Source organism: Euprymna scolopes, chromosome 18, assembly GCF_053919585.1.
Source record: "Euprymna scolopes isolate OS-2025 chromosome 18, ASM5391958v1, whole genome shotgun sequence".
NCBI lineage: Eukaryota > Metazoa > Mollusca > Cephalopoda > Sepiida > Sepiolidae > Euprymna > Euprymna scolopes.
This window is the reverse complement of record NC_136499.1, coordinates 63,768,851-63,796,171: the sequence shown is the minus strand read 5'-3', so window position 1 is coordinate 63,796,171 and position 27,321 is coordinate 63,768,851. Positions and strand designations below refer to the sequence as shown.

The following is a 27,321-nucleotide window of genomic DNA, read 5'->3' as shown; positions in this document are numbered from 1 at the left end:
CTGTTAGGAAATTATTTCTATTGTTATCTTTTTTAACATAAGAAGAGAATTGAAATAAAAAGTATTCTTTTAAAAATCTGCAATTATCTGTAATTATAATGACTATATCGTTCCGGTCATTATCTTTATTTCAGTTGTACATTAAATAAAACCAATTTTGTTGACTCTTATGCTGTTGAAAATATTAACAAAATTAGTGAATACTCTTTTGAAGTATAAATTTCCTTTGCAGATTTAGGATAAATGGATCCGATAACTTTATTTGATAGCACAGTGGTTAGTTCTGTATAACACTAGAAGAACCAGAATATTTCATCCTCTATGACATTAAAAAAGGCTAGGCATGCCTAAACTAATATCCCTTCTAGTAGTGTTGTATGGTACAAAGTTACATAATCATATGTCATCACATTCATCTTGATCGTTATATATGCTGTAGATAGGGTTTTATCATAATCTAGAATTTATGTTTTATATTGAGAGATTACGCAACTTCACATGTGAACAGCTTTAAACGGATGCGCTTATAAAGTACAACTTCGAGCCTGGGAAAAGTTTTAGTAAAAACAAAAGAGCAGATAGAAACAACTGTTCACAAAATGTTTTCCCTGACCAGTGGAATAAATATAAGAACTGAATCATGATTGTGTTGAACGTTGTTTACAGTCAGTTTGTCTTCAACAAGTACACATAGGACAAATAAACATGGCATGCTATTAAACCTTTGAGATTGATAGAGATGAGAACAGAGAAAGGAAACCACGATGAAGTAATATAGACTGGTGCTGTGACCAGGATTTTTTCAAACAACAAAAAACTGAATGTAATGACAAACGAATGAAAGTATTTTTATCAACATTAAGCTTTACCATATAAAGATGCCCTATTGAACCGTCGGACTGGATATAGATGGTAGAGGCAAAAAGAAATGAAGAGATTAAGTAACATACATATTTGGTGCCGTGAAAAAACTGAATGTAGTAAAGACAAGTGAATGAAAGTATTTCTATCAACTATTTCTTACTTTCTCTAATTGTTCTTTTTATTTCAGAGTTATCTTAAAACCTTATTTTTTTTTTGAAACAATTAGTAAGCGAATATTGAATCTGTAGCAGGCATAAATTCAGGTACAAAGATACAATTAAAATACTTCTAGCGGTCTTCAGATTTTAAAAGATGAATGACAGGAAACCAAAATTCAATGATTCATACCAAATCAATTAATAGCCAAAACTGATTTGCTGATTTTTTAAACATTGCTCCAATTAGCGAAGAACGATGATGTGATGGTGTCTCAAAAAATACCTGTCCCTTTAGAAGTGTTAGAAAGGACATCCAACCGTAAAAATTTACTTCAATCTCATATGTCATGTCAAACATGGCAGAACTTCCAACCCTCGGATACGGGGAAGAAAAGGAAGTAAAACTGAGTAGAAAGAAAGAAAGAAAAATTCAGACTAGTGTTCTCATCTTGAGTGTTATTCTCACAACATTTCAGATGATAAAACCTCAGACCTTTTCTGCAAATAACCCATAGCATAACGGATAAAGTACTAGGTATATTCTGTCATCAGTGACACTCTTTAGTATAGGCGACACTAAGAATACAATTACGAATTACTTAAGACTTCTATCCGGTCATGGCTGACGGAATGAGAGCATGCAAACCCCGTAGATTAAATAAAGGATTCTGTTCGAAATTATGTGCAGAATCTCAAGTTCAACAGAAAGATTCCTAAATTCACCTGAAGGTCAAAGGTTACATCAGCCAAAACGTTGTGAAAATAACACTCAAAATGAGAATAGAAGTCTGACTAATCTGCTATATGTTATTAATTGACTTTACTTTCATTGCCTACCTGACGTAGTTTTGTGGCTGACTTTAACTGTTCTCGAGACAAATGACCCTGGATGTTCTTTCCACTCTTCAGCATATTCATAGATATTTGAAGATGCTCGATGAAACGGGCTTTCCATCTGTGATAAAGAAAATAAATAAATAAAATAGTAATAATAATGATCAAAAGAATCGGGAGAGAGAGCACAAACCAGACCGCCTTGGATAAGTATGAAGAGTACTGTGGCATACACTTATTACCACCCAAATTCCACTGAAAATCAATCGCTATTGTCAGTGAGAAGTCAATGATAAACAGATGCTGCGATAATGCATAGTCATTTTGAAAAGTTATCAAAATAGGCAGAGAGTACTAGAAATCTAGGGAGACTTGTTGTCACCCAGGCTCCAAGGATCATCACAGGTTATTAGCTGTGTGAGAACTAGTGAGTAATAGTAGTAGTAGTTGTAATAGTAGTAGTAGTATGAAGATGATGGGGAGGAGGAGCAGTTCCAAAAATCTGGTAAAAGACTTGAGGAAATTAGAAGCAAAAGGAAGATTGGCACCATACAATACACAATATTGATAAAAACAGAAAAATATTAAGAAACACCCTCGAGTGCAAAAATCACCCCACATAATAAGCAAATGTCAGTTAACCACAGAAAAAATTTAAATGGAAATTGCACGCAAAACAATATGTAGAAACATTCATTTCGAACGTTCCCCTGTCATATCAAAGAACCTACTGTTGATTTTGTATGTTGGGCCTCTCAGCTTGTGTGGTAATAAAACTTTTCAAATATATTTGTGATATTAGGCTGTGTAATGTGTTAACTTTGGTCAAAACTACCTGATCTTTCTTTCATCAGATTCTTTCAGTTATTGATTACTTATTGAAGACATTCCAATACAAAACCTATCTAAGAACACTGCCAGACACATAAAGTACTTTCGTGTGAAATTTCATAAAAATCGGCCAGCTGTTTTGAGTCCATAAGGAACGAACTCACATACACACACATACACACACATATACACACACACAAAGTTCCTCACATACACACACATACACACACACATACACACACAGTTTCTTTCATCTAATAGTAGAGATATAAAACATGTTAATGGACATTATCGACAATTTACTTCAAGTAATGATATTCTTCCAGATAAGCTACTACACCTAAAAAAGAAAATCGCACAAAATCTTTATTGAAATGGAAATTGAACACAAAACCTTTATTATGAATGTACCTGTTAAGTTAAAAAAAAAAAAAAGACTGCACACAAAATTTATCCAAATTCATCTGGTATTTTTGTTTTTAAAAAATAAAATTTAGAAAGCTATTCTTAACAAGGAGAAAGAAATGGCGGGGGTTTTGTTAATTCTTAAATTTAAATTAAAGTTTAAAGTTTTAAATATTTTTCCCTCTCTATGTTTTCATCGTCAGACCATTGTTTATGTATTGTGTCCAGGCTTCTGCACTATATCTAATAAGTGATACCCAGTATCTGGAAAGAGTTAAAAGACTTGCTACTCGAATGGATCAGGGTTTATTTGATCTTCACGGTAAAAACCTACTTAAGAAGTTTAATCTGTCCTCCCTTGAGCACCAACGATTATGTAGTGATTTCGTTTTAGCTTACAATCTCCTTAATAATCAGTAGATATACCTCGGACCTACTATTCATTTTTGCACAAGACATTACATGAAATTAATTCACCACCATTTCGATTGAATTGAATTTGATGGGAGGGCTGTTTCCTCAACCAGATTCCCTAGACTTTGGTATAGACTTCCAAGTAGTGTTGGGACGATTTATTGAAAACAGAATTGAGATTCGAAAAAAACCCAAAAACACTTTAGAGGTTGATTAGAAAAAATTTGTATCTAATTTCCGATGCCAAAAACGATTTCTTGATTGTTTTTTTTTTGTTTTTTTAACTTAATTTACCATTGCTGGCACCAATGATAAAACAATAAACATTCATTAATTTTAAACTATCAGTAAAACTAAAATCACTCACATAGATCCACCCCCACCAAAATGTATACATATAAGAATTTTTATGGTCATATAAAAATAAAATAACAACATTGGAAGATTTAAAAAGAAATGAAATCACAACTGGTCTATATAGGAATATAGAACAGAATCGGTTATTGTATTGGAATCAGGAATATAGAACAGAATCGGTAATTGTATTAGAATCGAGAATATAAAACAGAATCGGTTATTGTATTAGAATCAGGAATATAGAACAGAATCGGTTATTGTATTAGAATCGAGAATATAGAACAGAATCGGCTATTGTATTAGAATCGAGAATATAGAACAGAATCGGCTATTGTATTAGAATCAGGAATATAGAACAGAATCGGTTATTGTATTAGAATCGAGAATATAGAACAGAATCGGCTATTGTATTAGAATCGAGAATATAGAACAGAATCGGCTATTGTATTAGAATCGAGAATATAGAACAGAATCGGTAAACTTCTTATGCATTCATCTTTTTATGTATAGGCCATTGGTTACCCGACTAGGGTATTAAAACCATATGTCAAGATTTTGATGCTCGTCTCTCGAAGAGAGTCAAGTATCACTAGTTATAATGTAATTGTCTCAGAATCAGGAAAAATATTGGAATTGCCTCATCACTATTTCTAAGTGAAGTGATAAATGTGCCAGCAACACAATGATTCAAGGAAAATTTGGACAGGTGCTCGGCTACTTTATCCTCTTTTGCATAAGTTTCTACGAACCTTCCCTATATTGTAACGTTTTACTTTTTGTCAAATAAATTGAATTGAATTTAACTTACTCATCAAGCCATAATCTAGCTTTCTCCAACGTGTCCAGCCAAATACTATTTTTTTCAAAGTCGGAAATGTTCCAGGTGTCCAGTTCTCTACATAAGTAATAACTGGAATCGTCTTTCATTCCCATTGATTTCAAAGAATTTAAGATTATTTTTCTGAAGAAGAAAAAAAGTTTTGTTAAAGTGAAACGAAAGAAATGGAAGAAATATCTCAAATATTAAATCATAAGCTTTAAAAAAAAAAATCATTTTAAAAAAATCATTTAAAAAAAAATCATTTTTAAAAAATCATTAAAAAAATCATTTAAAAAAATCATTTAAAAAAAAACATCATTTAAAAAAATCATTTAAAAAAAAATCATTTTTAAAAAAATCATTTAAAAAAAAATCATTTTTAAAAAAATCATTTAAAAAATGATTTTAAAAAATCATTTAAAAAAATCATTTAAAAAATCATTTTAAAAAAATCATTGAAAAAAAATCATTTAAAAAAATCATTTTAAAAAAATCATTTAAAAAAATCATTAAAAAAATCATTTTAAAAAATCATTTAAAAAAAATCATTTAAAAAAAATCATTAAAAAAATCATTTTAAAAAAATCATTTAAAGAAATCATTTAAAAAAATCATTTTAAAAAAATCATTAAAAAAAATCATTTAAAAAATCATTTAAAAAAGAAATCATTTAAAAAAAAAACAGAATAACAACAAAAGAAAAAAAAACTTTATTGCTAAATGTTATATTATTTGCCTCCTTGCCTAGATGTTAGATACAATGTCAGATGTGGTTGTGAGAAGCCAGCCAACATAAGCACACTCTGATCTTCAAAAATGCCTGAACAGCACCGTCAGCATTCCAACCCAATTTCCAGCAATTTCTTTTCAACATCTGGCAGATTACGTAAGCAGCCGAAGGGAAGACTATTTAAAAAGCCATTCTTAACATAGGGTAAGAAGGTGAGATTTTTATGTTGCCATAACATGTTGAAATGTAACGTGGTATAGCCTTTGTAATCTTATGTAACGTTGTTGTTACATGTAAATAATGTAAATGTAAATAATCTTACATGATTACATGTAAATAATCTTAATGTTACATGCAATATAATCTTATGTAACGTTGTTGTTACATGTAAATAATGTAAATGTAAATAATCTTACATGATTACATGTAAATAATCTTAACGTTACATGCAATATAATCTTATGTAACGTTGTTGTTACATGTAAATTCGGACCTAACGTTTTGTAAGAAAATCTCACAAAGAAACAAAAGGAAACAAATCTGACTCAAGTTTTTTTTTTTCAATCGAAAGAAAAGGCATTTATTAACGGTCGTTTCATCACCATTAATGCAGATAAGAAAAAGTTTATGACTTTCAATGTGAAAGGAGAGATCAGGGCTCTGGTTGGAACAACACTGAAAGAAGTCGCTGAGTTTACGTATCTGGGCAGCAATATAGTTTCCACGGAGAGAGATATTGAAATTAGCATCTCAAAAGCATGGGCCATATTGAATGGGCTGCGTTCAGTATGGACTTCAAGGATAACTAACAAACTTAAAAGGCAGTTCTTCAGGGCAGTGATAGAGTTTGTCCTTGTTTACGGTGTTAGAGATTGGACACTCACCAAAAGATTGGAAAGAAAACTAGACAGCACATACACCCATATGCTACGAACAAATATATCTTGGCAAAATCATCCCACGAAGCAGCAACTTTATGGAAAGACCCCTATGATTTGCCGGTCACTGTCTGAGGAGTAAGCATGAATTGGTGAGTGATGTATTGCTATGGATTCCTCTATATTTTCCTCTTGTATATATATATATATATGTATACATATATATATATATATAAAAGTCGGTCAATTTAGCTCTTATGCATAGATCATCGTATAACGATTAGATCACTGTCTGACTGACGTAATGAACATTTAAATTAAAATGTTTAAAATTCAACGCTATTTCACACGGTTAATGGTAGCCGAATGGATACGGTCTCCGCTAATCGAGCCAGAGATGTCTCGTGTCGCGGGGTTCGAATCGTTCGGCTGGTGTTAATCGTGACACCCTGCACTGAAGAATCCCGAAAGGATGAAACACTAGTGTCTGTAGGTATTTAATTATTATAGTAAAAAAATAATTATATATATATATATATATATATTTATATATATATATATATAAATATATATATATATATATAAATATTTGTAGGATTGATAGTTTATGTGTTAATCCCATGAAAAGAGGTTGTATTTTAGTATAAATTTTTACTTATACAAACTTTTATGGCTACATATGTACATACATTTTTCAACTCCAACCTTATTCAAAGTCTAGCTTCTTCAGGCCACTTAATGGAAATCTTCTCTGTCAGTGACCTCGAGAAGGTAGACCTTGAATGAGGTCATAATTTGAACATGTATGCACATATGCAGCAGTTACCAAGAAATCACTGCACTGTACTCTGTTTATCTTTCTGTTTCTCCCTTTCTTTTGTGTGTCTGTCTGTCTCTATCTGTCTATCTCTCTGTCTGTCTGTGACTCTGTGTGCATATGTCTGTCTCTATCTGTCTCTTTGTCTGTCTGTCTGCCCCCTTCTCTCTCTCACTTTCTCTTTTTCTTTTTCTCTGTGTCTAAATACATTTAATTTATAACAGAAACTGATTACTTTATTTCCCGGTCACCATGCACAAAATATGCCACGAGGTATACCATGAAGTCATCTTCAAGTAGGAAAAAGGTGTAAAGATTTTTCAAAGCTGACTTAACGAAGACTTTTTCACTTTCCTGTATGCACGCCATTTCGAGTGGATCTCTCTTTAAAGCGTCCTTCACTGTTTCATAGATAACATCTTTGTTAGCAGAGCCGTATTTGACAAACACGTCCATAACAACCAGCAATATTTCACTTCGATGATCTGCGCTTGCAGTTGGCATTACTTCCAAGAGATTATTGACGAAAGCTTCGCTATTCCATGGACGAGGTAAAACCTATGCGAATAGATCAAAATATAAAGAGAATATATATATATATATATATATATATATATATATATATATATATATATATATATATATAACTACTTCATTTACTCACATAAAATTAATATATGAATGTATAGATTTATGCGTAAACTTGAAATATTTACTTCAAAAGTGCTCAATACGTAGGTAGAGCTAGTTAGTAATTTATAAAATATATATGGCGATTAAGCTACACTGAATATTCCGCGTTTCATCCATATATATTTTATAAATTACTATATATATATATATATATATATATATATATATATATATATATATATATAGATAGATAGATAGATAGCAAAAGTGGTAATTAGTAAAAACCTGAAGAAAGTGCTCAATATTATTGCAGAGAATATATATATTACCATTTTATCTGCTTAGTTACACATGTTTCGGTTACCGAATCGTATCAACGATCCAGCAACTTCATCAGACTTTACAGAAATCTCTCTGTTTCTGTAAAGTCTGATGAAGTTGCTGGATCGTCGATATGATTCAGTAACCGAAACATATGTACCTAAGCAGATAGAACTGTAATATATATATATATATATATATATATATATATATATATATATATATATATATATATATATATATTATTCCAGTTTAAAGTTATTCAAAAGCAAAAAACAATGAATTTAACGAGGTTATTGATTGTGTTTAATGAAAAGAGCAAGATATGATTTTATTCAATAACAGGTAAACAAATTACCCTGGACACGACAATAGAGCTACTGTTTCTGTTAAAAGTTTGACATTATCAGTTTTTTTTTCCTTTCTGTGGAGTTGCTTCTAAGTTAACAGGAAGTGTGGATTGTCTGCTGAGATCAATCTTTTGACTGAAACAGTATCTCTATTGTCGTGAATAGTGTAATTTGTTTACCTGAAATCAAATAAAATCATATATATATATATATATATATATATATATATATATATTGAGTGTGTATTTGGGCAGCAAATGTTCATTTAAGCAAACATTATTATAATATTCAAAGATATCTACATCAAAACCCAAAAATGTAAAATTAATAATATTGTGCATAAAACCAGTAATAATATTTTTAAATGCGTAATGTAACACAATTGTATCTATTGCCGTTAATTCTGACATCAGGGAAATTAAATAGTTAATATCTCTCCTAGAATAGCGTTTAAACTTTCTCCCGGCGTCTACCTGACTTCAAGCGCCCATTTCACAGCCATCTTTTGAAATTCTCTTTTTTATCTGCTTTTCGTTCATTTATTTTTCCATATAATGATGATTCGACAAAGAATGGAAAACGTTCATGGTATATATGGAATTTTTATAAGCATTCTTTTAACATAAAAAGATCATAAGAAAAATCAAAGAAATAAAAAGTATAATTAAGCTGGAGCTTTCTGTTATTTTTAACAATATATATATATATATATATATATATATATATATATATATATATATATATATATATATATATATATAAGAGCAAATAGTTAATAAAACATGTTAAAAACACTTTGAAAAAGAGTTAAAAACATATTTAATCTGAAAAGGAAACACTTAATAAGTGGATAGTCCTTAATCCGCGGAGTTTCGAAGAAATACTTTCCTTCTCATCAGAGGGTAGGAATTAGTAAAATGCGGGATCGGATTTATTTCATGAAACTGCAAGTAAGTCAAAGATCTTACTTGATAACAAAAAGTGAAGCAGAGGGAATATGGTGAAGAAAAAGTGATTTCACTTTTTCTTTTTCATTTTTCTTAAACTTTTTCTTCTAGGGGATGGGACATCCAACCAGATGTCTGACATTTACCCCTATTTTAGTGAGTCCAACCAAGAGATCTTTTCAGGATTCTAGTCGTCCCTTTCAGTGCAATCGTTTGTATTTCACTTGCACTTGGTTCACCAGGTATGCTTGCTATGTACTTTTTAAAGTTCTTTTTCATAAGCCCAGTTGCTCCTATGATGACTGGTATAATTGAAACGTCTTTTAATTTCCAATTTCGTTTCATATCATACATAAGTCCTTGATACTTTGTTATCTTTTCCCTCTCAACTCTGTTAAGCCCTGTATCATTGGGTACACTGACCTCTATTACGGTCGCTTTTTTGTTTGCTCTGTAAAATTCAAAAATGTAAATTCAAGAAAGTTAATTAAATTTCCATTCGCACAAGTAAAAATCTAAGGAAATCGCGTAATGTATTTGTATGATTCCAATTCCGGTTATAAAACAGATGAGTAACGGCTGAAGAGAGCTTGATATGGGTATCTAAAACGGTTCTCTATTATCAGGTTTGAAACCGACGGTACCGGAGATTTATCTCATCTAAACCTTATATATATATATATATATATATATATATATATATATAGAGAGAGAGAGAGAGAGAGAGAGAGAGAGAGAGAGACAGACAGACAGACAGAGAGAGCGAGAGAGAGCGAGAGCGAGAGAGAGAGAGAGAGAGAGAGAGAGAGCATAAAAAATTTGTTAATAATTCAATTTTATTGAAGATGGAAAAAAAAACTTAATGCTCACTTGATTTTGTTCAGGGAAACATGTTTTGAACCATTCCATTTCTTGGTATTTTCCAACCTCGGGTGGATAGTTGTCTTCTTCCGGTGTAGTAATCTCTACTTCTCGACTCAGTGTTGCCGAAGGTAACCGTAGCATTGATGATGCTGAAGATGCTGGAGTTATTTCGGCAGCATAAGAGGACTTTGGTCGTGAGACATACTTAATAACAGAATTCCTTCCTTCCGGTCCTTCGACAATTACTGTCTCAGCATTTGCTGTGTCGACTGGTAGCACTTCCTCCACAGTTTCCAGTGTTTCTGTTTTCTAAACACGAGAGAAAAAGAAAGCAAATATACTTTGGCTATTTGTTTTATGTTCTTTTCTATTCATTATTATTAATTATTATTACTATTAATTATGATTAATTATTATTATCATTGTTATTAATCATTATTAAAAATTATTATTAATTGTAGTAGTAGTAGTAGTAGTAGTAGTAGTAGTAGTAGTAGTAGTATATAGGCAGGTGTATGAATATGTTCTGTAACGGCGTACACGTTGAATGTGGAGTTTATCTTTTTCTATACATTCGTGTACGTGTAAATGCGTGTATGTATATACGTCGTATCATTTAGTTAATCGTCTAGTGTGTATATTTTAACATTTATGCAACAGTTCTAACAGGAAACGATTGACGTGGATGTATCGAAACAGTTGTAGACAAACAGTTCTTTTTAACAGATGTAAATAACACAACACATACCTGAATTATTTACAAACATTTATTTTCATGATCCGGCCGGCATCTTCAGAGATTACACGTTTTTACAGCTTGGCTGCCTGAAATAACGCCACTCCCCGCGTCATTTTGAGTCGTCCGTTCTCTCTGATGTCCAGCTAACGACTGGCTAGAATCTCCCCAAATCTACATTTCATCACGTGTCATTACGTGTCTCAGACCAACAGCTGATGTCCCCAATCTAGTTATTTATTTATGCGAACCAAAATCATGTTTACATCTATTTTCTATTTTCGCATTATTTTTGTGATATTATATGGCAATCATTTTTTCCCAATTTAATTGTTTATTAACAATTGGCAATTATTATTGTTACAAGAACAGCAGCCTGTTCTTGTAAGTGAGTAAATATGAAATAGGATAGTCAAAGATTCGAACTTGTGAAGCTAGACACCCTCTGGAAGTGAGAGGGTTTTAGAGATAACCATGTAACAACTTTGAATCCCTGAAATACAAAATCATGTCCGACCGGTCGAAGAAGAAATAAACGTATCATCATGTGTTTTTATAACTGCCGTCTTCTGTGTTCATCATTACAACGAGAAAGGTAGCGTGTTTATATTATATGCCAAAACGTAAATGTCAAACGAACTCTCGGTCTATCTATCAAGATATTCAAAAATCTCTTTTAGTTGAATTACAGGCTTGGTGCTCTTGTAGTAACATGTACACTGTCTATTATATATCTATACAGAACTGTCTCTCTCTCTCTTTATAAATACCCTGTTTATGTCTCCAATATGCTATCTCCACAAACATGAACACTCAACAACATGAACACTCCTAAGACTGTCTCTATCACTCCAAGACTCTTACTAACATGAACAACAACAAATATATAAGTCGTCATCTAAATAAGAACAACGTAACATTATTGTCGCTCAAATAAACTAGTAATAATAATAATAAAAATAATAATAATAATAATAATAATAAAATTAATAATAATAATAAAAATAATAATAATAATAATAATAAAATAATAATAATAATAATAATAAAATTAATAATAATAATAATAAAAATAATAATAATAATAATAAAATTAATAATAATAATAATAAAATTAATAATAATAATAATAATAATAATAAAATAATAATAATAATAATAATAAAATTAATAATAATAATAATAATAATAATAATAAAAAATAAAAAAATAATGATAATGTTTTGAACCTTGGCCCTGCTTGCCACAGTAACACAGATACTATGCTATGATCACAGCCAAAAGGGTCACAACATTACACTAGCAGCAGCAGCAGTAGTAGTAGTAGTAGTAGTAGTAGTAGTAGTCACTAGGTGTTCTTACCATAAGCCATCATCAAATATTAGCCACTGAAAATAATCAGTTGTGTTCCCTGGAGTCCAGGTCACAACAAGTCTCTCCAAATATCCAGTACTCTCCATCTTTGTTGATAACTTTTGCAAATGAATTTGCATCATTGCAACAGTTTTTTTCCATTGATTTGTCACTATCATTAGTATTTGTTGGAATTTGGGTGGCAATAAGCCTCCTCAAGGTTTAAGTCTTCTTTGCACCCATTCAGACGAGGTCTGGTTAGTGCTCTCTTCTCGGTTTCTCCATCCTAATGAGAACTAGTATGCTGGATACGAGTATAGTAGTCTGTTCTTAATCCATTTTCCATACTTTACAACTTCTTCTATCAGATGAATTCTTTCTTAGAAATGTTGCTGAAGCAAAGTTCAGGGATTGAACTTACAACATCTTTGTTCACTGAGATTCTTGTTATAGTACAAAATTGCAAATGGCAACTTGAGGACGGCAAGAGAGTACAATTTTTGGTTTGTATGTTGTGTTTGACAAAATATCAAACCTTTTGGGTGAATATTTATTTGGGACTTCTTCTGGGATTATTTATTGTTGAAGTAGAATAAAAATCTATTTTATCTATTTTATGGTGTATCAACACATTTTGAGGGAATATTTATTTCCGAAATACAGTAAGAAAAAATTTTCTTGACTATTTCATGCCATTGCTGTTTTAAGATGTATCAATGCTTTTTGAGTTATTTAACGTTGAAGCATGATAAAAAAAAGCATGCGTTATCTTAAAATAAAATGCATATAAAATATGTTTATAAGTCAAGTTACAACACAATATTATGAAAATAAACAAATATTTATTTGTTTAAAATTAATATTTTGATGATTGACGTCATCTTCAGAATTTTATACATTTTTTTTTTCGTCACCATGATGCTACATTGAAGAAAAAAAACAGTCAGTAAAAAGTCTGCTGACACTACTTTTAAAAAAAATTGCGGGTGGGTGGTGGTAGTTAACTTACAATTTTGCAGTTTCTGTTTTCATGTGGTGTTTTTCTGTGCTTTTGTTTTGCTTCTGTTGCAGTTTCTATATGGTTAGTTAACGTTTGTACCTCATGTGGCTTAGTCTCCACATTATATTTTCTCGCCCCCCCCTCCCGATTCCAATTATTCACCTTCATTTTTCAAAGTTTTTCATGATTGTTCCTAGTTCTCCTACAATTGCTGGCGTTATCTTGACTTTATTTGTGTTCTACATCCCTTTCAGCTCTCTGGCTAGGTCTGCTTCTCTGTCTCCTTGCTGGTCATCCTGCGGTCTGCTGAAACAGCAAAATCTAGAATCTGGCAGGATTTTTCCTTCCTGCTAACTATTATAACATATTGTCTCCTTACTGGGATAGGTTTATCTGTTTGTACTGCCATGTCTCATAAGATTTTATGATTTTTGTTTTCAAGTACTGCTACCGGTTTGTGTTTGCACGATTTGCGATTTGTCTGAGTGTTTAAGATGCAGCTGTTAGTAATGATTCAATTTCTCTGTTTAGGTGTCCTTTTCGTAGCCATAATCAAGTGTTTTTGTGAATCTTATCTTTTGTCATCCTTATGAATCACCCATGCAACCGTTTCTCTTCCCATTTGTCTTTCTTCATTTTAATCTTTGCCTCTGTGTTCTGTCTTGTTTATTTTTACAGTGTCGCTTGCTGCAGTGATTAGCCTTTCTGTGTTCTGTATTTTTCTAATACTTTTTATTGTGTGTGTGTCATTCACAGTCTGCTATATTTACCAGCCCTCTTCCTCAGTCTTTCCTTTTTATGTAGAGTCTGTCAGCATCATTCTTTGGGTGTAGTGCATTGTGCATGGTCATAAGTTTCCTGGTCTTTTGGTCAAGATGTCTCAGTTCTTCTTTGGTCCAGTGTATCAACGGTCCAGAGAATATTACTAGTGGCACTGCTCATGTGTTTATATCTTTATCATTATTATTTGTATTCACTAGGAGTTTTCATACAGGTCATCATCAGTCCTCCCAGATTTTCAGTACTCTCCACTTCTTTCAATGATCTGTGCAAATTACTTTGCATTACTGCAACAGCCAGTTACCATTGATTTTCTCCGGGTATTTGGATGGCAATAAACCTCCCACAGGGCAAAGTACTCACTGTATTCTTGCAGTGGAGGTCTGATTAGTGCTTTCCATTCTCGGCTTTTTCATTTGCCTTGAACCTTCACAGTTATTTTATGTAGTATCATCTGAGACTGATGTCTTTTGGAGTGGGAGGAGGGCACAATTTATAAAATATTTGGCTACTTCGGTTCCCTTGTGTTCGTACTGTGTTCTTTGTAGCATTTTGTTTTACTTCTGTTATGGTTTCCTTGATGCTGGTTAGTGCTTAGTTTACGTGGGTTGGTTGCTTCATTCGAGAATAGCATAGGAGCACTTTAAGGTGACTTATGCCAGCCACGTTTCAATTTTTCAATTTTGACTCCTTAGCGGCTATTGTTACAAACTAAAAACCAAATCGAATTTGTTCCATAGGTTCAAATCCCCTGTATATCAATTTTCATATTTTTAGACCAAAAATCGACAGAGTAATTTAGCAGAGACCGTTCCACACACACACACATGCATGCACGCAAAGAGACAAGGTCATTTTTATACATATATAGATTTCATGGTGTCATTTTCAGATGTTATACTTTTTATAAGTTTAGTTAAACAAGTTAGGCTTGCCTTTTTTCTGTTGTTCTTGGCCTTCGGGCCAGGATCAAAGTGTAGTATCTGTCTGCAGATGCTGCACTTAAGGTAATTTGGCACAGTCAATGGAGGGGAAACCCTCTATACTGGGACAAGTATTATTTTTGGTAACCAGAGTGCCCCCTTTTTGCCTACTTTTAGGGGAACTGGTTTTTACCCCACATTAAAAACGGCCTTGTGCCTAATTTGCTTTGGTGGGGAAGCAAATAAATACATTAAACAAGTTCCACAAATTGTTTAAACAAATTTTTGTGGAAAAAAAGTTGTGACTTTAATTACGTAATACGACTTAATGAAGTGAAGATATGCATGGTAACGTGTAGTGGTTGAGGAGAGAGAGAGAGAGAGAGAGAGAGAGAGAGAGAGAGAGAGAGAGAGAGAGAGAGAGAGATTAAGTTTACAGAGAGAGAGAGAGAGAGAGAGAGAGAGAGAGAGAGAGAGAGAGAGATTAAGTTTACAGAGCAGAGAGAGAGAGAGAAAGAGAAGGTTGGGAAAAAACTGAAAGGCAGGAAAGTTAAGCAATGCCCGTAGTTACTGATTCTCTGTTCTCTTTTTCCTTCTTTATCATTAGGGCTATGACAACAGCATATTCTTTTCATTGTTTTGACTCTTGAGTATATATCAGACATAGACACAGTTAATCAACCGAGAACCACATCACTCTATATAAAAGCATATAAGATATCAACGGATACACACTCGAGAGTCAAAACAATGAAAAGAATATGCTGTTGTCCTAGCCCTATTTATCATATTGTCTAGTAACTGACATCACAAATAGGTAGAAAGCAACATAGATAGCTGAAGAAGAGAAAGAAAAGGTTTAAACCAACAAACGGCTCGAGTGACACGCATGGGCAGCTGGTTACTCACGAAGTAATGTATAGAAGATTACATGAAGAACTCTTACTTCGACCGATAAAATCGCTTCGCTGAGAGATTCCGGGCTTGGTGTTTCTGGAATCGGTATTTGCTCACTTGAAGATGATGTGGAAATCGGTGAAGGCGGTAAGACGGGATACTCTTTCTCGACTTGTTGAGGCACCACGTGTTTCAAGTTGTCAAATAGTTTCTGATAGATCAAATAATAGACAAACACAAATAAAATATAAATCAACAAAACTTGCTACACCTGTGGAAATTATATAGATGACGTTATATATAGATTATTATATAGATAAAATTATACGTAGATTATCATATAGATGCAATTATATAGATGGCATTATGTGTAGATGTTTATATATATGTAATTATATAGATGACATTATTTATAGATTATTATATTATATAGATATTATTATGGAGATGACATTATGTATAAATTATTATATAAATGTAATTATATGAATGACGTCATGTATAAATTCTTATATAAATGTAATTATATAGGTAACATTATGTATACATTATTATATAGATGTAATTATATAGAGGACATTATGTATAAACTATTATATAGATATAATTATATCGATAACATTATGTATAAATTATTATATAGATGTAATTACATAGTTAACAGTATGTATACATTATTATATAGATGTAATTATGCATACATCGTTATATAGATGACATTATGTATAAATTATTATATAGATGACATTATGTATAAATTATTATATAGATGAAATTGTTTAAAACTAAAGTTAGATGTTGTACTTGTTTTAATTGTTAAGGTTGTGAGATGACCGTGGTTAAGTAAGTGTGCCAAATTCGAATCAAATTGATTCCACAGAAAAGCTTTCACTTACAATATTTGCAACCTTCACGTGTCTCCTACCCAGTAAGTACTCAATGTCTTTCTCGAAGGGATACTAACTAGAAAAAATATCGCTAAAACAGCTAGCAATTCATACGAAATTAATTAACTGTTTAATTTAAAATGTCCACATTATATCGAAGGGAGATAATCATGGTTGTATTATTAGTTGTATAACAGAGTTGTGTCCCTTTCATAGTAGTTGATTTTTATTGTTTATTTATTTATTTTCGTATTCTTATTTATATTACAGGCGTTACTTTGAATGTACGCTATATAAGCTTTTTCGGGTTTGTATTACTGTACACATAGATTCGAAAAAGTTGTCAAAAAACAAATATATAACAAATAAATGTTATCAAAGGCAAGATAAATTACTTTTCTACCAAACTGAATATAATTTTCGTGTTTTTATTCAATTTAACATGTTTATTCAGCTCAAAAAGCATACAGTATTTACCGATGTATTGGAAACTTCAAAATGGCGGCCGACTCTCTCTTTAACACGGTAAGTTTGGGAAAAGGTGTTATAAATAATAAACTAGACAAAATACTATTAAAAACCACCGAATATATGTCAAGTTATGTCATGGTAACATATATCGAGCAAATTTCTAACAGTATTTTGCATAGTTTATTATTTATTACATCTTTTTCCGAACTTACCGTGTTAAAGAGAGAGTCGGCCGCCATTTTAAATTTTCCAATACATCGGTAAACACTGTATGCTTTTCGAGCTGAATAAACATGTTAAATTGAATAAAAACACGAAAATTATATCCAGTTTGGTAGAAAAGTAATTTATCTTGCCTTTGATAACATTTATTTGTTATATATTTGTTTTTTGACAACTGTTTCGAATCTATGTGTACAGTAATACAAACCCGTTTTTTCTTTATTAAAATTTGTAATAGGATCATTAAAATAATAGATGTTTAAATAGACAACTAAATAAATTTGGTGAGTTACTAATTATTAGACTAACATCTGTACATCTCATCGAATTTAAGAATGGAGTTCATATTAAGTTTTACATTACCTTTAATTCTATGCTGTGTTGTTTTTTGCCGTCCTCTATTTTTTGGGGCTCGCGGTCGGGCCACAATAGTTTGATGAGAACCGAATTAGGCAAATAACTGTTTGGATTGATTCTGTGAGAAAACTGGACTTTAACCTCGGGTGGCAGAGGGCGGGTATAGGCTGATCGCCAGTCAGGGAAAAATGCAGGAATTTTCTCTGGCATACGGTTTTTCAATTCTGAAATCCATACAAGAAATTAGCAACATTCCTAAAAATAATTTGAGGAAAATAAACGAAAAACACAATTACTTGAAAATACATGGTGTGTGTGTGTGTGTGTGTGTGTGTGTGTGTGTGTGTGTGTGTGTGTGTGTGTGTGTTATGGACTCCAAAACAGCCGGACCAGTTTGTTTAAAGTTTCACACAAATATATTTTATGTGTCTGGGAGTGTTCTTAGATAGGCTTTGTATCTAAATTCCCCTGATAACTATCTAAAATCAATAATCAAAAAAATCTGATTAAAGAAGTACATTTGACAAGTTTTATCACTTGCGCGAGTCTTTTCTAGTCTCACACAAAAACACGCGTCCACATTACAAGCCATATTACTTGTCATATACATACGCGCACACAAACATACGCGCCCACGTCCACCACGTACATATATTCACGTTCGCGTGCATACACTCACATTCACGTGTATATACACACACGCTAACGTACACACATGTACTCACACACGCGCACACGTACGCACACAAGGACAACGTCACTTCCCCTTTGAAAAGAAATCCACACATGCGCAAAAGACCAGCGGAAACCCCTATAAAAGAAAGAGCAATAAGCAGCTTCTCCCTTTTCAGACCAGCCTCCTAGCTGGACGGTCTACGGACCGACAGCGTGCTTTTTCGGCATGCGCGTGCACGTGCGTACCTCACATCACTTGCTACTACGTGGGACAAAAAGTTGTCAGACCGTACGTATACTTTATATACTTTCTATCTCCATAACCTGGATTGACTTTCTCACTCAATCTCCCCTTCGGATTTGGTCCATCAAAACAGACATGTGCGCGACTCTCCACTGAGCTCAACCCTCTCTTTCTACAGGCCGGCTTGCCACTTTGCGTTTCTCTATTGCATTCCCCTTTCCTTCCACGCTCGTAGTCATCAACGGCCGAATGAACACGTGTACACCCAAGACTTTCATTTCTCAACAGAAAATAAACGACATGTTTATTTTATTCCAGCATTTGGGTTCTTTGTTTCCTTCTTTCCATTCGTTCCATTGTTTTTTCTTGTAGCGAGTTAGGGTATTTATATCCTAGTCTTCTACACACTGCACAAGCAGAAGGATCAAACATATACTCTACGTTCTTTGATAAGACAGGGGCGCGTCATAAGCGGATGTTTTTGTTTAGAGCACAACTGAACTATTATAATGACTTTTACATTTTAAACGTTTATTCAAGCCATTATATAAAAATATTTTCATAAAATTAACAGTAGGTTCTCTACAGTGCAATGTAAACTACAATGTATTGTGGTCTAAGTCAATTTTGGAAGGCATGCGAAGTTTCCTCCCAGTGCATTGCAGTGAGTCCCTGACATGAACAGGAAATTAATTGATTTGATTGAAAAATGTGCAACTTCACTGATTTTCACACGTCCAATACAAAAGTATTGGATGTGTGGAACATTTGTTGATCCTCGTTCAGTCTTGGGAAACATTCTAATACATACAAAATCTAAACATTATAATTATATTACATAATATATAATACATCTAAATAAATAGTGAGTGCAAACACTAGTAAAGACTGTAGTACAACATTTTTGACAGAAAATATACATTAGTAGACATACAGATGAATTCATATTCGGACACTTATATCCGTTCAGGACTGAAGAAAATAAAAATATGGCGGCCAAGAGAATCCATACATGAGAATCCAACTGAAGCCATTAAATTAACTATGGAAGGAATCATCACTATATACATACCAGGATAATCTTTTTTGATTCGAGGAACTGATACCATCTCATCAATATCATCATTCAGGAAATTTAGTTCGCTTGGTACCTATAAAAAAATAATAAATAATAATGATAATTTAATTTCTTAATATTCGTTAATACGAATGCCACTGCCTAGCGACTTAGTGACATCTTGCTGTAAAATGGTGCCTAATGAAATGGGAGTATATTGCTATCTGCCATTCTCATGTGCCCATTTTATCAGGTAGGCTGGTTTAGTAATGAAGGTGTTAACAATGTTTTGAACTATAAATATGCATTTTAACTATGTGGACATCCATTAATATTTAGACAAGAAGAGTTGTTCTTGGAATATTTTCAAAAAAGATGAAGAATAGGATTTTAAATCTAAATTGAGTGTCTGTTGATTAGTCAACGAGAATTGTCTTAGCCAATCAAATAAGACTATTTTTAAAACAGAAAGGGTATCATGATAGACAAGAGAATTATTTTAGAGAAGAAAAGAAGATAAACGTTTCTTTTATAGCATACTAGTAGGGGTGCCCGGCGTTGCCCAGGTGTTTGGAGGTGTGTGTTGAGCTAAAAAAAAAAGTGGTAGTAGGCAGGCAGGCAGGCTTGAACCCGTACCATGAAGGAGGAAAAGAACGTGAAAAAAAAAACATCTTTGCTGTTGCGCCCATCAGCAAACCGGAAGTGATGTAAATTTAAATTAAGGCAAGACAATCGAAAAGAGGTGATGAATTTCGAAAATATTGGCAAAAAAGCAACCCTCTCACTGTAGAAAAGTGCTCAATTGAGAGTGAAGGAATTAATGTTTTTGCCCAATTTTTCGATATTTGTCATCCAAAGGATCGAGCTTCAAAACGATTCCAATCTGTTGCTTTTGTCAAAAGTTTTAGGCTGACATACATACATACATTCATACATATATACATTCATACATACATACGTTTAAACAGACAAGTGAGATTTATATTATAGAAGATGATAACACTAGGACTTATTTTACTTGTGATCTAGTCACAACAATAGTGCTTATGTATCCCATATATAGAACTGTGCACCATTATATGCATTGTATGTGTTACATGATTATGATAAATAGTTTAACTAATGCAAATAATAAAAGCTCCAGGTACCCAAACACAGGCAACTGACTTGCTGTGATTGATTGGCCCCTACAATTGCATTATTCATTACTCTTACCTGCATATTGACTTTGTCATAAATAAGCTTCAGATAATTCTCAAAGGCTTCATTTTGAATGGTCTTTGATTGAGAAGTGACTTTCTTGGTGCTGAAGTATTTGCCATCTTTGATAAGACGCAAGTCGTTCTCTCGGTCTGTAAACACCTTGAAAGCCTGGAAAATATTTTATACGGAATAAATTTGTCAGAAGCGAAAATAAATATGAATAATTTTATTGCTTTCGTTAAGTTATAGGAAAAACATTCATACTTGAGAACCATTAAGTCTTAATTCTTATAGATTAATGAAAAATGACAAGAAACACTTTTGAAGATTTTCTAGATACACATACATATACAAAATTCGTTTAAAGGTCAATTTGATGAAATTATTGAGCTCAAACCCAACAGAAACCAGATTATTGTTGATGTGTCTTGTTCTCTGTTAACTAAGTTATGGTCAAATGTAGTTCTAAGAAGTCCACACTCCCAGGTTTTACTGTCTAGCCCTTTGAGAAGGAGATAATATATTGCTAATCGCCTGAGGCACATACCAGGGAATGTCGATGGGGCTCCCCAGGCAAGAGTGTTGTTCCTCTCGGGTGCAGGCTTTTCAAATCCCACTTTCCTGACCTTGTGCTTAGGATGACTGATAAGCAGTTTTGCCAATTACAAAATAATCAGTATTTGACAATCAGCTAATTACCAAATAATCGGTATTTGATAATCAACTAATTACCAAATAATCAGTATTTGACAATCAGCTAATTAGCAATTAATTGGTATTTGATAATCAACTAATTACCAAATAATCGGTATTTGATAATCAGCTAATTACCAATTAATTGACATTTGATAATCAGCTAATTACCAAATAATCAGTATTTTATAATCAGCTTATTAATAATAATAATAATCAATATTTGATAATCAGCTGATTACTAATAATAATCAATATTTGATAATTAGCTAATTACCAAGTAATAATTTGTATTTCACAATCAGCTAATTACCAAATAATCAATATTTGATAATTAGATTATTTCCAATTATTGGTATTTTATAATAAGCTAATTACCAATTAATTAATATTTGATAACCAGCTAATTAACAATTAATTGCTATTTGATATTCAGCTAATTAGCAATTAATTGGTATTTAATATTCAGCTAATTACCAATTAATTGGTATTTGATATTCAGCTAATTAGCAATTAATTGGTATTTGATAATCAGCTAATTACCAATTAATTGGTATTTGATAATCAGCTAATTAGCAATTAATTGGTATTTAATATTCAGCTAATTACCAATTAATTGGTATTTGATATTCAGCTAATTACCAATTAATTGGTATTTAATATTCAGCTAATTACCAATTAATTGGTATTCGATATTCAGCTAATTACCAATTAATTGGTATTTAATATTCAGCTAATTAGCAATTAATTGGTATTTGATATTCAGCTAATTAGCAATTAATTGGTATTTAATATTCAGCTAATTACCAATTAATTGGTATTCGATATTCAGCTAATTACTAATTAATTGGTATTTAATATTCAGCTAATTAGCAATTAATTGGTATTTGATATTCAGCTAATTACCAATTAATTGGTATTTAATATTCAGCTAATTACCAATTAATTGATTTTTGATAATCAGCAAAATACCAATTAATTGCTATTTGATAATCAACTAATTAGCAATTAATTGATATTTGATAATCAGCTATTTACCAATTAATTGGTATTTGATATTCAGCTAATTAGCAATTAATTGGTATTTAATATTCAGTTAATTACCAATTAATTGGTATTTGATAATCAGCTAATTAGCAATTAATTGGTATTTGATAATCAGCTAATTGCCAATTAATTGGTTTTTGTATAATCAGCTAATTAGCAATTAATCGATATTTGATAATCAGCTAATTACCAATTAATTGGTTTTTGATAATCAGCTAATTAGCAATTAATTGGTATTTGATAATCAGCTAATTACCAATTAATTGATATTTGATAATCAGCTTATTACCAATTAATTGGTATTCGATATTCAACTAATTACCAATTAATTAGCATTTGATAATCAGCTAATTACCAATTAATTGGTATTTAATATTCAGCTAATTAGCAATTAATTGATATTTGATAATCAGCTAATTACAAATTAATTTGTATTTAATATTCAGCTAATTACCAATTAATTGATATTTGATAATCAGCTAATTACCAATTAATTGCTATTTGATATTCAGCTAATTACCAATTAATTGATATTTGATAATCAGATAATTAGCAGCTAATCAGACGATTAACAGGTTTTCTAATGCCGATTTATCAGCACATTTTGTTTGTACTAATATTAATTAAAATATATTGTAAATGAAGACAAATTAACTCCCTTTTTTGCTTGCCGGTGAAAATACATGGAAGGGACATGCACCGTCTACATCATATTTTCAAATAACAGGCATGACGTGCTGCTAACATGTTACCTTTTGCAACTAAGCTGAATTTTAGGCAAATAGAGGTAAACATATGGAAAATTTCTCTCATTTCGTTTCCTATCAAATTAATATTATTTTTTGTATTTTAAATCACTCAGAGTCAGAGAATATGGTTTAAAATCACTATCATGCTTCCTACATACATAGCATCTTTCAATAAATGAATTATCATTTTTTCAACAATCAATCATTACAACCAAGAGAAATATAGTCTCTCACGTTAAACACTTTCTATTGGCAATTAGCAAATTAGCTGAAAGGCAGGATCAGCTTAATTAAAAAAAAAACATTCATGATGTGACCACATGCTGAAAAGGAATTTAGAACAATGAAAACCTCTTGTAATGCATACTATTGATAAGATTCCTTCCATAACAACTTTCCAATGAGAACTTGTTCGAAAAATTGTCCAGTTATTGAGTTAATTTAAAGAAATCAACAAAGAAGCAGGTAACAGAACTTCAACTATATCAATGATAATACCTAAAATTTGAGCTCTGAAGTTATTTCTGTCAAAAGCTGTCCAATTTAATTCTGATATTTCTGATTTCAGTTGAATCGTTATCACTGTTGAACAATTCAATGAATCAATGGAAATTAAATTTTCATTATATGTAAATGTTAAAAACTTGTGTGTGCCTAGTTTCTTAGATCCAAGATTCAGATTACAAACAAAACGATATGAAAAACATCATTAAGGATCGGATTCTACATTTTCTACTTTTTACTGTTGATGATGAAGCAGAATCAGAATACACTTCTTTAAGCTATGCTGAGAGTCAAGAAAATCAAAGTGTATCTTTTTCAAGCCTGTTTGATGAATTTGCCTCAAATAAGCCTACAATAGCAAATCCAAACTTAAAGCAGGAAGAGGCTGAGTTAAATCTGTTGACTGCAACTGCAAGTTCAACAGAAATACAAGGAGTACAAACTAAACTCAAAAGGAGTACATCCCTAATTCATATGTGCACAAAAGAACTTGAGCATTATGTAGCTTTATCACTATTCCCTAAGAAGTGATGATCCATTTCAGTGGTGGAAAAAGATACAGGAGACCTTACTAATGTTAAGCAAACTGACTTCAAAATAATTAAGTACATCACCTTCACCTGTGGAGAACGAAAGTCTCTTTAGTACAGCTAGTAATGTGTATGAATCTATGAGGAACAGGTTTTGTTTTGAGAATCGAGAAACTCTCAGTTTTCTACATTAAAAATTAAGACGATTCAACTTTGAATACTAATGACTGTGAGAGCAGAGGTAATCACTGCAGCATGCTTCAGTGGAAGCAAAACCTCAGCTTATAGTTATTCACTTAAGAATTAGAATTTGTACTTTGGAATGTTTTTTTTTATTTAGTTATTTAATCATATTTATTTAAAGAATTATATTTATTGAATAACTGACACTTTAAATTATCACCCTATCAGTCTCCTCCCCCTCTTCACTAAAATCTTTGAGACCTTAATTAATAAAGCACTAGTCCACCACCTTACAAAAGCAAATCTCTGACAAACAGTATGGATTTAGGCAATGTTGTTCTCCTGCAGATATTTTCAGTCATCTCTGAATGTATATACCATGCATTGGATAAGGCTGGCGAAGCCAGAGCTGTTGCTCTTGATATATCCAAGGCCTTTGACAATGTCTGGCATGAAGCGCTGCTAATGAAAATTAAATCATATGGTCTAACTAGACATATACTAAGTATAATTAGATCCTTCTTAGACCATAGGACCATCCAGGTTGTCATTGATGGACGTACATCCAAATAGCATAACATGCTGGAGTGCCTCAGTAGTCGATCTTTGGACCACTATTATTCCTGATATTCGTAAACAATCTCCCTGATAAGATAGTGTCTGAGATGTGCATATTTGTTGATGATACAATGCTCTATAACATGCATGATGGAAGTTAATGGCTGGCTGATTTTAATGCATCTAAAACCAAGCTTCTATCTTTACATCATAAACGCTCTGATCCTCGTCTGGCATCAATTGAAATGAATGGTTTTTGTTTTGGCTCCATGTTTTGACAAGCTCCCGAGTATAACCTTTATTCCTGATCTGAAATGGAACATGTACATCAAATCCATTGCCAAGATCGCTGGAAAAATGTTGGGATCCTTCATACCGCCCCAGTAGATATCTCACTGCTGATGCAATTCTCTATCTATATAAGAACCAGGTACGTCCAAGGATGGAGTACTGTTGCCACATCTTGACAGGAGCTGCTAGAAGCACCTTATCCTGTTTTGACAGAGTTCAAAATAGACTTCATAGCCTAGTGAGGGATACCCTTTTCTTTTCCCTGCAACCTCTTTCTCACAGAAGAGACATTGTGAGTCTGTTTCTGCTTTATCATTATTTTCATGTCAAGTTCTCGTCTCAGCTCCAATCTATGGTTCCCTTTCTCCAAATTTTCACAAAAAGCACTCAACAAGCTGAAACTACTATCAATAATTTCCCCCACTCTTTATCTGTGTCTAAACCTAAACGTAGATTCCATGAACAAAGTTTCTTTCTTAGAACTGCACGCCTGTGGAACTCTCTTCCGTTTGCCTACTTTTCAGCTGACTACAATTTGGTCATCTTCAAGTCCAACGTAAACAAGTTTTTGATGAGCCGTTCCCTTAAGTAATCCAATTTACCAAATTTCCACTACTAACGATTACTATGATATTGTCCCATTGATTTCTGTGCACTCATTAAACCTTATCCTCGAGGGGCCTGCCGGCCTTCAGAAGTGGTGACTCCTTATGTAAAAAAAAAAAGAAAGAACGGATGAGCATAAATCTAAGACAATGACAGAATCATTCAGACCATAGTGGAATGGGGCCGTAAATGGATGGTAACATTTAATGCTAGTAAGACTAAGCTGTTCTCTTTAAACAATTAACAGAACCCCTCTCCAACCACCGATATCTATGATAAATAACACCCTACCTGAGAATTCTTCCTTCAAACTCCTCGGCTTAACAGTCACGGGCAATATGAACTGGAACAAATATATTGAGGACATTGCGAAGGCTGCTGTAAAGAAAGTGGGTTCCCTCTATCGAGCTAGAAGGCTACTCACACCTGAGAGTATCCTTTACCCCTACAAGGCCACCATTCAGCCATGCATAGAGTATTGCCACATATGGGCTGGTGCAACTATTACTAGCCTCTCCCTCTTGGATAGGGTCCAAAAAAGAGTTTTCAATCTAATAGGTTTCACTTTGTCAACCCAACTTCAACCCCTGTCCCATCACCGCAATGTTGCATATCTGTGCCTATTTTACAAATATTTTAATGGAATGTGCTCTGATGAACTTATTGCAGTTGTGTCCCCTTGACGTACATATCCCTGACAAACCCACTTAGCAACAAAATCTCACCCCTTCACTATTGCGATCCTTAAATGCGAGAAAACTTTCTACTCTAATAGTTTTTCCTTCGAACAGCTAGACTTTGAAATTCCCTTCCTGCTTCCTGCTCCCCTAACTGTACTGATATGCAGAAGTTTAAATGTAATGTAAACCAACATCTTCTTAATCTTTCCTAGGCATGGTCTCAAATAGTAGCCCAAGTGGCAATATGCTTTGTTAGGGATGAACGTGATTAAAAAAAAAATTGTAATTTCATTTAGTAAAGTAAAAAACGTCCTGTTACAGGAATAGTTTTGCTATGTTGTTTGTATAAATGGTATTAATGCTAATATAAGTATGTTGTAAATGAAGATGAGTTAACTCCCTTTTTTGCTTGCGGGTGAAAATTTACCAGAAGTATATGCACTGTCTGGTGT

At 32.5% G+C, this 27,321-nt stretch overlaps 1 protein-coding gene across 2 annotated transcripts in view; it reads right to left on the bottom strand.

The window, feature by feature from the left end:
* LOC145297637 (WD repeat-containing protein 97-like) overlaps positions 1–27,321 on the bottom strand; it is a 105,284-nt gene that overhangs the window by 8,923 nt on the left and 69,040 nt on the right. For both annotated transcript variants that reach the window (XM_080143741.1, XM_080143742.1), the window contains exons 18-25: positions 21,041–21,196; positions 19,841–19,919; positions 17,856–18,073; positions 15,962–16,123; positions 10,230–10,532; positions 7,344–7,666; positions 4,672–4,824; positions 1,860–1,977 (exon numbers count right to left, since the gene is read on the bottom strand). In XM_080143741.1, the coding sequence (XP_079999867.1) occupies positions 1,860–1,977; positions 4,672–4,824; positions 7,344–7,666; positions 10,230–10,532; positions 15,962–16,123; positions 17,856–18,073; positions 19,841–19,919; positions 21,041–21,196 (1,512 nt within the window). The remainder of the gene's footprint in view (positions 1–1,859; positions 1,978–4,671; positions 4,825–7,343; positions 7,667–10,229; positions 10,533–15,961; positions 16,124–17,855; positions 18,074–19,840; positions 19,920–21,040; positions 21,197–27,321) is intronic.